Raw genomic sequence first — 13,948 nt, forward strand, 5'->3', positions numbered from 1 at the left:
TTTATTTTTAGCATCCCCATGTGATTAGCCATGCTACCGAATTTAGACACACAAATCTACCTGCTCAGCTGCTTCCATTAAAGCTCTGAAGTGCAAATCAAACTGCTTCCTTATCATGTTGCAGTTTCTCCACTAATATATGGGTCATTCAATTTATCTTCTTTAAACTTTAATCTCATATTATTCACAGTGCATTGGAAGAACCAAGAGGCAGTGGGTTTTTTTCCACACTGGCAGATTTAATCTTGGTTTAAGGCTTTAGATCAGACACTCAGGCACAGTGGTGTGGGGCTTCACAGTACCTCCAATTGAAAACGTTTTAAATTAGAACAGAGAGAGAGAGAGAGAGAGACACTGATTGTCCTAGAAAAGTACCGATTCTCTTGTGCATGCAGACAGCAGGTCATTTTCCGAAGTTACCCACGAAAAACCCCCTCGACATTGAGGTGCAAAAGAAATAAAAACCACAGAAGGCGATTCACGAGGGTGGAGTTTTAGACGGTCCACCTGCGTTTCACCTGCTTCAGGACGTACAGGATTCCTATGTTGTCGATGGTGATGAACGTTTTGAAGTCGGGAGAGACGCAGATGCGCTTCAGGTTGTTCCCGGTGGTGTAGAAGGTCTGCAGGGCTTCTCCTTTGTCCACACTCCACCACTGCTCAGAAGACACAAACAAAACAGCAATCACAAAAACTTTCCTTGAATTACGACTTTGGAGGACGGGACGCAACGCTGTGAGACACATTCTTATAAGGAAAAACATTTCGATACATTATTGTCCATAATGGGACAGAAACATGCGTCCTAGTGGTGTAATGATGCGTTCACGTCGCAGAAAGGCAAATCATTTCTCATCATAATGACTGCTACACTGCTCCAAACACTCATTTAAAACTGCTGTAAAATACACAGCTAGGTGTGTTACACGCTTTATCGGGGAAGTGGTTAAGGCTCTGTTCGGAAGGTATCGCCACTCCTGGGGCCCTTGAGCAAGGCCCTTAACTCTCTGTGCTCCATCTTATCATCAATGAGATATGTGAAGAAAAGATTTCACCGTGCTGTAAAGTACATGTGAAAAAACACACTTTATTTACTCAAATAAAGTTAAAATCAGATAAAATTTGTTTAGTCTCAAGCTTGCACTTTGAGTGCATATTTTTATTATTATTGACCTTAAAAACATACACAACAATTTCAGTGGTTTAAAAAACAAAAAAGAAACTAGAGTTAGCACAGTGTCACTGTGGCTACTCGCTTCGTACCGGATACAAGGGATAATCAAAAAGTAGCTAGCAGCTAACGCTAGCGTTATGGATTCTTTAGTGTTTTATGTCCAGCTTCAGAGAAAAAACTGACAATTCCACATGATGGAGTGATGAAATGAAGGATGGAAGGAATTAAGACATTTGTTAAGGTACGCTGAAATAAGTAGAGAAGTTAAGTAGATCATATATTTAAAAATGTAATATTAAACGTAAAACACACACACACACACACACACACACACACACACACACACACACACACACACACACCTGTATTTCCCAAATAGGGTCTAACAAATGTAAACTCATTTCATTTTTTAATTTATTTGATTTAATCAATTTAATTTGTGCCAATTTAATCAATATAACAATGTGTTTTGCATTAATTGTATTTATTCTATTTTGGTTTTATAAAATATTGTAAAATATTATTTTATATATCATTTAACCAAGCAGGCATTATAATAAAAATTGTTTTACAAAATAAACTCTTCAAATGTTAATGTTGACAAATGTTAATAAACTGTGGTAATAAAAAATAAAAATAAAATTTTGCATAAAATTTTTATTTGGGGTGTTAACAAATAGATAAAGATTCGATGCTTCAATAGGAGGAACCTGATTCGATTACCAATCTCACAGTCGAACCTTCACAGAGGTCTTCTTAAACGATGATCATAAAATTTCAATTCAATTAATTTTTATTTGTGTAGCGCTTTTAACATTGAACATTGTCTCAAAGCAGCTTTACACAGATAATGTGGTGATTAAAAGTGAATATGTTCTTTATAACATATACCATTTTGGTTATATGGGGTGCTCAATGTCTGATTTCAAATAGAACCACCAGTTTAATGCTGTTAAAAAATAAAAAAAATAAAAATAAGCTTTTAGAAGCAGCAGGGATTTAAATATTGATCGGTGACTGGGAGATTTTGTAAAGGATGGGATTTGGATTGTTTTTTGGTGTATCGATGTTGCGCTCGCACAAGAAATTTTGCCTTTTAATTTAAATTGCCGAAACGTGAATGTCTGCTGTGTGGCGTTTCTGCAGGTGTTTATTTGTAATTTGTTAAGTTCAGCGATTCAGAATGATTGAATACATTTTCTTCTAAATCTTTGTGTGATGTCCTGTACATTGTGGCTTTAATATGTTATAATGAATCGTTTTTACGACTACCTGGTGTCGTTGTTGTCCAAATGACACGTTTACTTTTTCTTTATCTTTCCAGTTGTTATTTATTAAAATCCCTTCTAATATAAAATGTAATCTTGGAATGGCACTAGCAAATAGCAGCAGAATGTATCTATAAATAAGGAAGGAAAATGAGGCGAAATTGCGATCTGTTCCTTAGCACTGTATGTAAGAAATGTCTATTCCTTGGGGATGTTGGTCTCGGAGAAAGCAGGAGAAGGAGGGTGAGAGAGGAATGGTGTAATTTAGAAGGAAAAAAAGAACTTGTGAGCACTCCCATATGGCATGCATGTAATCGTCTTGTGTATATTTGTGTCAGACGGCTGATTCCCTGTAGCCTGTAGCCCATTTTATACTGTGTGGTGCAGGGGTCCCCAAAACGTGCTAAAGGAAATATGTATATTTTCATAAATAAATATTATTTGAAATCTATTAATTATATAATGATCAGTATAATATACTGTAGGCGCTTAAAAAACAAACAGCACATTTCGTCAGTGAATCGCCTCTAGAGGCCGCTCTCGTAATGGCAGCGAACCGGAAAAACTATAGGTGTCTCAACCTCTATAAATAACTTTTTAAAAACACCCTTAATTATCTGACTGCTAGGTCACCTTCCAATTGTTTTTCAAGGCATGCAATTAGTACATTGGATTAGGACTAGATTTTATTGTACACTCTTTTCTATATTTAAGATACCAATTCTGATTTCTTTGCATTCGGTTGTGCGTTGGAGTCGGTTAATGGGATCATTAAGGGGAAACAAGTCCTTTAAGGCATTTGGGGTAATTTGATTCTCTAAGGTTTGTTTTTTCTTGAATAAATAATGAGCGTGGAATTGAGTGATTTCAGCCAGGAAAGATGAACTTATTTTGGGTAGCATCATCAATTATAAGGAAATTCTTCCACCAATGAGAGAGCAGGGAAAGTTGATTTAGTCTGGGAAAGCTTATTAGATATCAGAACGTGACTGTGAGAAATAGAAATCATTCATCAAGAGCATTAGTGATATCAGGAACTCATGTTCTTCCACTTATTTTTTCATTATAGAAAAAAAAAAAGCCGTTCTCTACAACTAGTTCTTTAGAACTGTTTGAGGTCGACTTCTGCAATTAATCGACAGAATACACACGAAAAAACTTCATAAAATCTACTCTGCTTTACACTTTTCGAACGTGTCTATTCAAAATGCAAAACTAGTGCAGGAGCCACAGTACAGCTTTCAATTATTTACCATGCAAGACATCACCCTCCATCACTGCATCTATCCAAGGACGTGTGTAATGGACAAAAGGCTGAAAGTGTCTGTCTTGCCCCACCTTCTTACAAAACCGAGACAGCAGCATAACCATGTCCTAAAATGCACTCAGACATCATTAAGAGCTTTGCCCACCTACACCCCCCCCCTCCCATTTCCACTCCGCCAAATGTACTCCTGTCGGGGGAAAAAAAACCCCAGACTGACCTTGCTCAAGTGTATTGTATCCTATCAATCAAGCCATCCAATCAGTGTAATGCAGCACAGAAACTCAACAGTGAAGGTGAGGAACATCAATCAATTAGGATTCAGAATCTCTGCACCAGAATGGAATCCGTATGTATGTTTGTTTTGTTTTTTATGAGAGCCAAAAAAATGGACATTTCAGAAAGAGGTAAAGTGAGAGACTGTCTCTGTTACAACCTGCTCTATTGGCAGGTCTTCATTGTGCAACACAGCAAGCGAGTGTGAAGAAGGAAAGATGAAAGAGAGTCTTCGCTCTTGTATATACACAGAATCTTACAAAAGTAAGTACACCCCTCACATTTCAGCAACCATTTTAGTATATCTTCTCAAGGGACAATACTATAGAAATGAAACTTGGATATATTTTTTTAGAGGATAGAGTATATTGTGTGTGTGTGTGTGTGTGTGTGTGTGTGTGTGTGTGTGTGTGTAAAACAGTGAAGATCCTGAAAGGAATGAGTGTGAATGGAGTTCACGAACTCTGGAGATTATGTGAGAAATTGTGTGTTTTGCTTAAGCAAAGCCTCTCAAAGGGAACATCTTACACACAGCATGTTATCTGTCTCTCACAGGACACACACACACACACACACACACACACACACACACACACACACACACACAATTGCTTTTATGTGTGAAAGCGAGCTGCATCACAGCAAGTGATTTACAGCAGTGGTGTCTGGCAACATCCACCGCTCGCTCACCACACACGCTCACACACACACACACACACACTGCTTCATCATGTGATAATGGAATAAATGTAAAGGTTAATATAATGCCAGAAGGTTTATAAAACCTGAAAAACCAATACACAAGTCAATATCTGTTCTACTGATATTAATACATTCAGATCTGTCCACACACACACACACACACACACACATACACACACACACACACACACACACACACACACACACACACACACACACACACACACATACACACACACAAAAACACAGATACACACAGACAGACACACAAAGAAACAAAACGAAGGACATACACACAAGTACACACACTCACAGAACACAGATACATACACACACACACAAACATATCTACAGACAGACAGACAGACAGTCAGACAGACAGAGAGACAGACAGATATACACACACACACACACACACACACACACACACACACACATACTCACGGGCAGTTACACACAGACTAATTTTAAAAGCAGCTCATCGTAACAATCAAAACGGCAGAGGAACGTTTTAGAGAAAAATAGAACTCAGCAGCGGGTCCACAATCCTTAGGCCACATTTTGTGTATAAATTCATGAATATGAACTCGCCCTATAACACACAAATAATACGTCTTGGCCAGGATGTGGAAAGATGATCGTCTGCACCTGTGTGTGTGTGTGTGTGTGTGTGTGTGTGTGTGTGCATGCGGGCACAGAAGCAGTACTGGTGGTTGTTTCAGATGAAAGACCTCCATGTGTAAAGTCTGCAGCACATGAAAAAGCATTAGGCAATAGCATTAACACTTCCAAAAGATTCTGACATTAACCAGGAAACACATCAATCTGTGGGTGATGACCTTTGAAGAGGAGAGGAGAGGAGAGGAGAGGAGAGGAGAGGAGAGGAGAGGAGAGGATCAAAGATGAGAAAAGAGAAGAGAATCAAAATTGAGAAAAGAGAACAGTAGAGTAGAGAAAAAAAAATGAGAGAAGAGAAGAAAAATAAAAGAGATGAGAAAAGAGAAGAGAATAGAACAAAAAGAGAAGAGAATAGAACAAAAAAGAGAAGAGAATAGAACAAAAAGAAGAGAAGAGAAGAGAAGAGAAGAGAAGAGAAGAGAAGAGAAGAGAAGAGAAAGTCAGTACGAGTTTTTTAATGAATCCGCTGGGTTAAATATGTTCTGGTTTCTATAGAAACACAGAAGCCCAAACGGTACCGCTATCGATACTTGCGTTGTTTTATCTCTGTATAAGTTGGTGTTACTGGTGAATAAGGATCGGCTGCTTGTCATTTTCCAACCCTGAATGATGTGATCACATGGACATTTGCTCGATGTACGTGTGCGGACAATCAGTCATGGTGGAACTATTGAAACGTTTTAAAAGTGGGGATTTAGATGCAATATATGCAGTAGTGTAATAGTGAACAAAGGAGTCCACACTAGTAATATAATGAAACATTTACAAACAAAACACACCATCCCCCCCAATCAATGTGCAGTATTTACAATGTCTCCATCATCTCCCAGCTCCAAACGCAACTCTCCTGCCTCGGCCTCAAACAACGTTAACAATCATTATAAATAAGTGTGCAGTTTAAAACTAGTAGTCTTTGGGGACACCATATGTGTTTAAAATGCAAAATCTAAATACGAATAACCGCACAGGAAATGCTAGGCTAGAAAGGGTTTCACACTTTGTGAGAAATGAGGCAGAGACACGGTCTCAGACAACCGGGAGGAGCCCATTCACTATAGCGATGTATATATCCTGTCTATAAATCATTATAATGTCCTGTCTATAGATTATTATAATGTCCTGCCTATAGATCATTACAATGTCCTGTCTATAGATTATTATAATGTCCTGCCTATAGATCATCACAATGTCCTGCCTATAGATCATCACAATGTCCTGTCTATAGATTATTATAATGTCCTGCCTATAGATTATTATAATGTCCTGCCTATAGATCATTATAATGTCCTGCCTATAGATCATCTCAAAATCCTGTCTATAGATCATCACAATGTCCTGTCTATAGATCATTATGATGTCCTGCCTATAGATTATTATAATGTCCTGCCTATAGATTATTATAATGTCCTGCCTATAGATCATTATAATGTCCTGCCTATAGATTATTATAATGTCCTGCCTATAGATCATTATAATGTCCTGCCTATAGATCATCTCAAAATCCTGTCTATAGATCATCACAATGTCCTGTCTATTGATCATTATGATGTCCTGCCTATAGATTATTATAATGTCCTGTCTCATATCATAACAATATCCTGTCTATAGATCATTATAATGTCCTGCCTATAGATTATTATAATGTCCTGCCTATAGATCATCACAATGTCCTGTCTATAGATCATCACAATGTCCTGTCTATAGATCATCACAATGTCCTGTCTATAGATCATCACAATGTCCTGTCTATAGATCATCACAATGTCCTGTCTATAGATTATTATAATGTCCTGCCTATAGATCATCACAATGTCCTGTCTTTGAAAGATTTCCTGCTATAGAGCTCCAAACCTATTGGGATGAATGTGAATGCTGACTGCACCCCAGGCCCCCTCACCTCACCTTCATTAGTACCTGACTTTACTACCACTCTAATGTATGAAGCAGCACGAAATCTCTACAAAATCTGGTGGAACATTTTCCCAGAAAAGAAAATTAGAAGTTGAGCAAATGGACACTAAATGCGGAAGTAGACGTTCGAATAGATAACAATCGTATGCTCAGGTGTCCACACACTTCAAATTCCGTTGTTATTTTTAAGATTCCGACTACTAGAGACATCATTTACAGCGACGTATGAAAAACACCACCGCCGCCACCAAGGCAGCGTAATGATGACTGAGGGTTCGAGGTATTGTACGAGCCCATATGATGAGGAATTTATCAGCTCCTGTAACACAGAGTGGCATCCTGATGAAAATAGAGTCATGATCAATCACCACTCATTATCGCTCATCCATCACGTCGAACAGCGCGCCGGGAGAAGCGGCGCTGGCACAAGATGCTCATTTTGACTCCGCTGAGCCTGGCTGCGCCTGCAGGATTGATGAGGAACAACATTGCCGTGTCCTGGTGTTTCACTCGGAGCATGTAAACACCTCGGACGAGTGAGAGCTGAGCCGTCACTGCTACAACGCGTCAACGTCTGCTGCGCTTTTATATATCCCTTCCTCTTTGCTAACCCAAACGTTCTCATCCAGAGAAGCAGAAACTGCGATCGTCTCACTTTTGTTTCAAGATTTCATTCTTTGACCTATTTCAGACTGTTCAGACCTACTGTCTAGACTTTAAGTCCCAATTAAGGAACACGAACAGGCAAAATGTTGGGGGTGGGGGGGGGTCTATGAGTGAAGACGTGAGCTTCTTGGAAAGACAAGCTCAAATAGAACGTGCAGCTCAGCTCCAAGGAGACTCTAAAACCTATAATTTATCTCGAACATTCACTTTCACATTCAGAGCAGCTTCAAGGATACGCAGCCTTCATAAAATACATCCATAGTATCCATATTGAGCATTTACAAAGACCGTGGAGAGACATTAAACCTAAATCATATTCAATTATTGCAATGTTCTACCAATAGATAATTACATTGTCCTGCTCATATATAATTACATTGTCCTTCTATAAATAATTAGTGTCCTGCTTGGAGATAATTACATTGTCCTGCCTATAGATCACTACAATGTCTTGACTACAGATCATTACAGTGTGTGTGTGTGTACCTTGATGTATCCACCAGTAGATACAAGGACCTTGCTATCAGGAGAGAAGTGCAGATCAGTCACCCAGCCTCCATGGAAGGAATCCATCGAATCCTTGCTCTCCCGGGAGCAGATCTTCAGCAGCTTTCCATTCAGCATGTTCCAGAGCTGCACAAACAACATATAATACAGAAAAACCCAAAATCAGCCTGTGAAAAAGGGGCACGATTTGAGGCAGCAGGGTACGTCTGATTGTTCTCATCTGTGTCTCACCTGTGTATTATTACACATATATAGATATAGATATGTGTGTGTCTGTGTGTGTGTGTCTGTGTGTGGTTTCCCTTTTAGTAATTTCAAACTGAATTGTGTGAATAGCGTTGTATTTATGGTTTCCTGTCACACTCGCAGAAAAACCCTGCTGCATGCACAACCTTACAAATGTCCAAACTGCCAAGTGTCACTGTGATGGACAGGAGGGAGAAAAAGGAGAGAGAGAGAGAGAGAGAGAGAGAGAGAGAGAGAAAGCCCCTACTACCCGCTGCCCACATCTGCACATCTGGCCATCGATGTTTGTGATATCTAAAGAATTTTCACTCACAATCTCTGCATAATCCACTCGGTATCTCAGGATCCACACTATCTAAACATTTTCTGTAGGTGAGGAGAAACTTTGACTTGTCAAAATGTAATGAAACGATGTTATACACTTCAGTTATACTGTCGTGTGTGTGTACGGAGTGTACCAGCGCACAGACGCTAATGATAATATGCTAGGTTTCTATGGGAACTAAACTAGCGCACTCTGTTTTATTTATACATCGGATGGTTTGGCAAGGATGTGGAAGATTGAGCAACGTGACATTGGAGGGCTCCGACTACACAAAACCAAAGATTCTGTGTGTGTGTGTGTGTGAGAGAGAGAGACAGAGAGGGAGACTGAGAAATAGAGAAAGAGAGAAACACATAGAAAAGGAAAGAGAGTGATATATGGGAGAGAGAGCGAGAGAGAGAGCGAGAGAGAGTGAAAGAGACTGAGAAATAGAAAGATTGAGAGATAGAATATAAATATATATGAGAGAGGGAGAGAGAGAGAGAGACCCAGAGAAAGAGAGATGAGAAACTGAGGTAGAATACACAGCGTTTTTAATCGAATATTTCTTATGCGTGATATTTGTATGTAACGTGCATATTTAAATAAAACTTAATCAAGCAACAGCGTGAATTTGTACTGCTGCTGGACGGTGTGAGGAAAAGACAGGAGCAGGAAGCTGAGCTTTTTGGTGGCTGTGCATCTCTAAGGAGCATCTCAACCCCCCCCTCCATCTTCTCCTCCTCCTCCTTCCGAACAGCAGAAGCATGTGGATGAAGGTCTGTAGTGAGCGGGATGTATTGCTGGAATTTAGGGAGCTGAAATGGAAACTAAACTTTCGCATGAGTCGCGGGTCCTTCACACGTTTGTGTGGACTGGTAGAGGGATTTATGGCCCTAGAAGAAGAAATGGTCAGAAATCCAATTCCTCTAATTCTGCGTGTCACGGTTGATTTATACAGACTCGGAAGCTGTGCGGAAAACCGTGTTGTGGCAAATCAAGTGTTCACGCGAGCACAGTAAAAAAATAACTGTATGTATATCCTCTATTTTCCCATTGGCCGATACGAGATCTGATACGAATGCAAGGTGAAGAAGAAGCTTCTGAAATCACACAGAGATTTGAGAAAGCGCATTTTGTCCCTCAAGTAATGGATCTCATCAACGTTTAACGCGTTTACATGGCAGAATTTTTATTTTGTCTGGTTTATAGAAAGGTTTATCCCACCCCTCTCTAACCCATTGCAATTTCATTCGGTTTTTGGCATGTTTATTCTCTTCATTTCGTACCGTTTCTCTTGGCTGCACTGCTTCCAGTACGTGTATGTGGATGTTAGATTTTTTGTCCAATCAGATTTCAGCCTCTATGTGCTGCCATGTCAATCTAATCTGCCCAGAGCCTTCAGAATCAGTACTGCTGGCCTTTTTACCATAGAGAATATAATGAATGGGTCTGTTTCTTTAACCAATCAGATTTCATATTCGCCTCACAGAATAGCGTCAGCACTTTTCCGTCCTCTGATTGGTTGGTCAGAGGGAAACTGTTACAGCCAAGTTCGACTGGCAAATCATGTCTGTAGCTCTGCACATTAATACATCTGATTTAGACCTTTTTACACCTACGGAGAAAGAGAAGTAGATAAATAAGTAGCTAGCTTGTCTCAGCCCGGAAAAGGATTTGTTCACCACTTACAGACCAGTGAATACGAGCAGTACCACTGGATTACAGCCTCTGAGAAGCAGTGCAAATGATGAGTCTGCATCTCTGGTGAGTAGGTTGTATTTTATTTAGATTTTTAATGTTTTTGTCATGTTATTAGACAAATATTAATTCTGAACTGCTCCAGATGATGTAGGTGGGACAGTTGTGGTTGTAGTGTAGAGGTTTGGAGTCTTAACTGGGTCTTAACACCCTCTATGTGAAATCTCTCTCTCTGTAATGCCACGTGTTGTTATATTGCATTTTTGTATAGTATTGATGGTTTCTATAATGGCGACGTAATAGTGGTGGTGAACACTGAAGGCACAGGTACCAAATGCATGGGCTGCTACTAATCTATATATATATATATATATATATATATATATATATATATATATATATATATATATATATATATATATATATATATATATGTTTAAAGAAAGACAGAGAGATGGAGTGAGAAATGAAGAAAGAGATTGAGATAGAATACATAAAAAGGGAGAACTAAAGAGCGGGAGAGAAAGAGAGAGAAGAGATGGAGAGACACAGAAAGAAAGAGAAAGACTATCTTAGAGATGTAATACATAGAGCGAGAGAGAGAGAGAGGAAAGAGAGGGAGTGAGGGAAGAGAGAGGAGTTGACAGTTTTGGCAGCAGGAAGAGGTTTATTTGTGAGAAGCAGTAGGCATGATAAAAGAAAGGATTAAAGAAAACGAGTGAAAGTTGAAAGAACGGAAGTTCTGGCTGTGCATAACATTTCAGTGAGAAGAAGAAGAAAGCCCTGCTGTCCTTCTTCCCTCATTAGAAAGCTGATCGCCACTGTTTCCGAGGACAATACGTTAAAATAGGACACAGCACAGCTGGAATCAAACCCCCTCGTCTCCCAAACAAACAGAATACATACAGAGAAGCTTCACAACACCTTCACCACCCGGGTGTTGCACTTCAGACTGATTTCTGTGTGGCGTGGTTAAGTTTTTTTTTTTTCATTTTATATTCATGCTCTGACATCAACAGAGGTCTAAAAATGTTTTGCATACCAAATGAAAATGTTCCAATTTTGTTGTGTTACCCTTCCGTTTGTCCAGCACAAAACTCATCCCTCTCCGATATTCCATCGGCCTACTCACCAGCACTGAAACCAGAAGTCGATTCATCAGTTTTGCCGATTATTCGGCACCAATAATACCAGCGATTGCTGGTACTATTGCAAAACCCATAACGATAGTTTTTCCGGGATGCATTAAACAGTACGAGAGGCGAATCACTGTGCTGTTTATTTGAACTGTTTTTTTTTTTTCTATTTGAATGTAACTGGATTTTATTAATTTGCATTGTTACTATTTCAGCCGAGTTCTGGACATTTATTGATTTGTTTGGTCAAAGGAAATCTTCAGACGGTCGAGTTTGTTGCATGGAAACAAAATAAACATGCATGTTTTTCTCAGACACCATAAAAGACGATGTTTTCAAAGTTTTGAGAGACTCGGCTATTAGCAGAGAATCCAGCAGAGTCAGAGCTCCTGAAAAGGTGTGAATTACAAAGAGAATTTGACGAGGATCCTCAAATACTGTTATAAGAGATTCTGTTATAAGTGAGAACAAAAGAAAGAGATTTAACAAAGTTATAATTATGCAATATTAGTAATCAGCAGTGGTGAATGAAGAACACAAGCTTGAGTTAAAGTAGAAATCCACACGTTAAAATATGACTCCAGTAAAAGTAAAAGTGTCCCTTTAAACTTTCACTTGAGAACTTAAATTCCTTCAAATGTACTCAAGTATCCAAAGCTCTAGGATATATTATGGCTTTAATGCTCCTTAATCACTTTTGTCACAAGACCCTTCATTTAATAAACTGTGAGAAATGTGAAAAGACTCTTAACACACCAAACTATTAACAGAATGATATTAATGAGTCAAACACTGATCGATTTCTATTACAATAAACATGTAAATTAAGCCACAGTTGTTGTGGTGAGATTGATTAAGTAGTTTCTTCTTTATTTCTCTCAAGATGTTCTGCTTGATGATGCTGAACTGTATGTTGGTGATAAGTAGATGCCACCAAGCGCCAATTAAAACAAGTTCAAAAAGGAGCATGTGCTCAACCCTGATTGTTGGCTTGCAATGTGTTTGACCAGTTTTTATCTGTTAATAAATAAAAAAGGGTTATTTTAAGTGATTTCGTAAAATGTAGTCGAGTAAAAAGTAAGATATTCGACTAACTTTAATGATATGTGAAAAAGCTACTTATCTACAGTAATGAATTACATTTACTTACTTACTGTCCACCACTGCTGATCCAAGGAGTTTTTCGGCTAGCAAGCTATTTAAAAACCTAGAGCACCTTGAACTGACCTATTAGACAGCTTTCATCCAGTTTCTAATCATCTGTTACCTCCGAATAGCATGATATTCTAACTTCTTAGTCATTTTTTGTTAGTATAGCATTCTGTTTATCTCAGGTTTGATCAGTGTATTAATTGCAGTGTCGGCTTCAGTAGCCTCTTAGAATAAAATGATGCAGTTAAAAATTCTTTTGGGTTTTGACTGTAAAATGTGTCGCATGAGCCAGATGCAGGGAAATATGTGCTAATATTATAAATCGTGCTATGTTCATGTGAGTTCCTCACCCTGATCTCTCCATTGTCATCACCGGTAGCGAGGCGCTTGTTGTCTCCGGAGAAGCGGCAGCTGCGAACGCACGCCTTGTGGCCTTCCAGGAAAAACACCATCTTCCATGATGAACAGCTCCACACCTGAGGACACACGAATCATATATCTTGGACGGACAAGTTTGTCTGGGATCAGAGTTGCACAGATGAGAGCAATGGTGAGCGTGCTAGCCGTGCACCTGATCCAATCACAGAATCCGGTTTGGGACCAAACAGAACTCCCTCCTGTAATTACCAGGTTGATGCTTCTCAATGCCGAGAGCTCTACTTAACACTCGTCTGATGACTTCGTACTGTGTTAATAATCCAAATCTATAAACTAAAAGAGGTTTTTGCACCTAAATAACAAGAGCAAATAATAAAGCGCAGCAGGTTTGTATAATATAAGGATATTCCATCCTCTCCCAATACGATATAGTGCACCCTGATCACACTCTACTGTCTCTTTAAACATGTATAAAACAATGAAAATAGTTAATAATCTTTATTTCTCTCAGACCACTGTATGTGAGGATGGTTCCACTTCGACAACCTAAAGATCCATGAAGTTCCTGACCAACTCAAGAACTTC

General features: G+C 39.0%; 1 protein-coding gene across 2 annotated transcripts in view; it reads right to left on the reverse strand.

The window, feature by feature from the left end:
- Positions 1 to 218: 218 nt before the first annotated feature.
- The window catches only part of apaf1 (apoptotic peptidase activating factor 1), a 42,920-nt gene continuing 29,190 nt past the window's right edge, over positions 219 to 13,948 (reverse strand). For both annotated transcript variants that reach the window (XM_046859936.1, XM_046859935.1), the window contains 3 exons: positions 13,336 to 13,461; positions 8,426 to 8,572; positions 219 to 656 (listed from right to left, as the gene is read on the reverse strand). In XM_046859936.1, coding sequence (XP_046715892.1) covers positions 495 to 656; positions 8,426 to 8,572; positions 13,336 to 13,461 — 435 coding nt within the window. In that variant the 3' untranslated portion in view covers positions 219 to 494. The remainder of the gene's footprint in view (positions 657 to 8,425; positions 8,573 to 13,335; positions 13,462 to 13,948) is intronic.

The sequence above is a fragment of the Silurus meridionalis genome, chromosome 10, assembly GCF_014805685.1.
Source record: "Silurus meridionalis isolate SWU-2019-XX chromosome 10, ASM1480568v1, whole genome shotgun sequence".
NCBI classification, from domain to species: Eukaryota; Metazoa; Chordata; class Actinopteri; order Siluriformes; family Siluridae; genus Silurus; species Silurus meridionalis.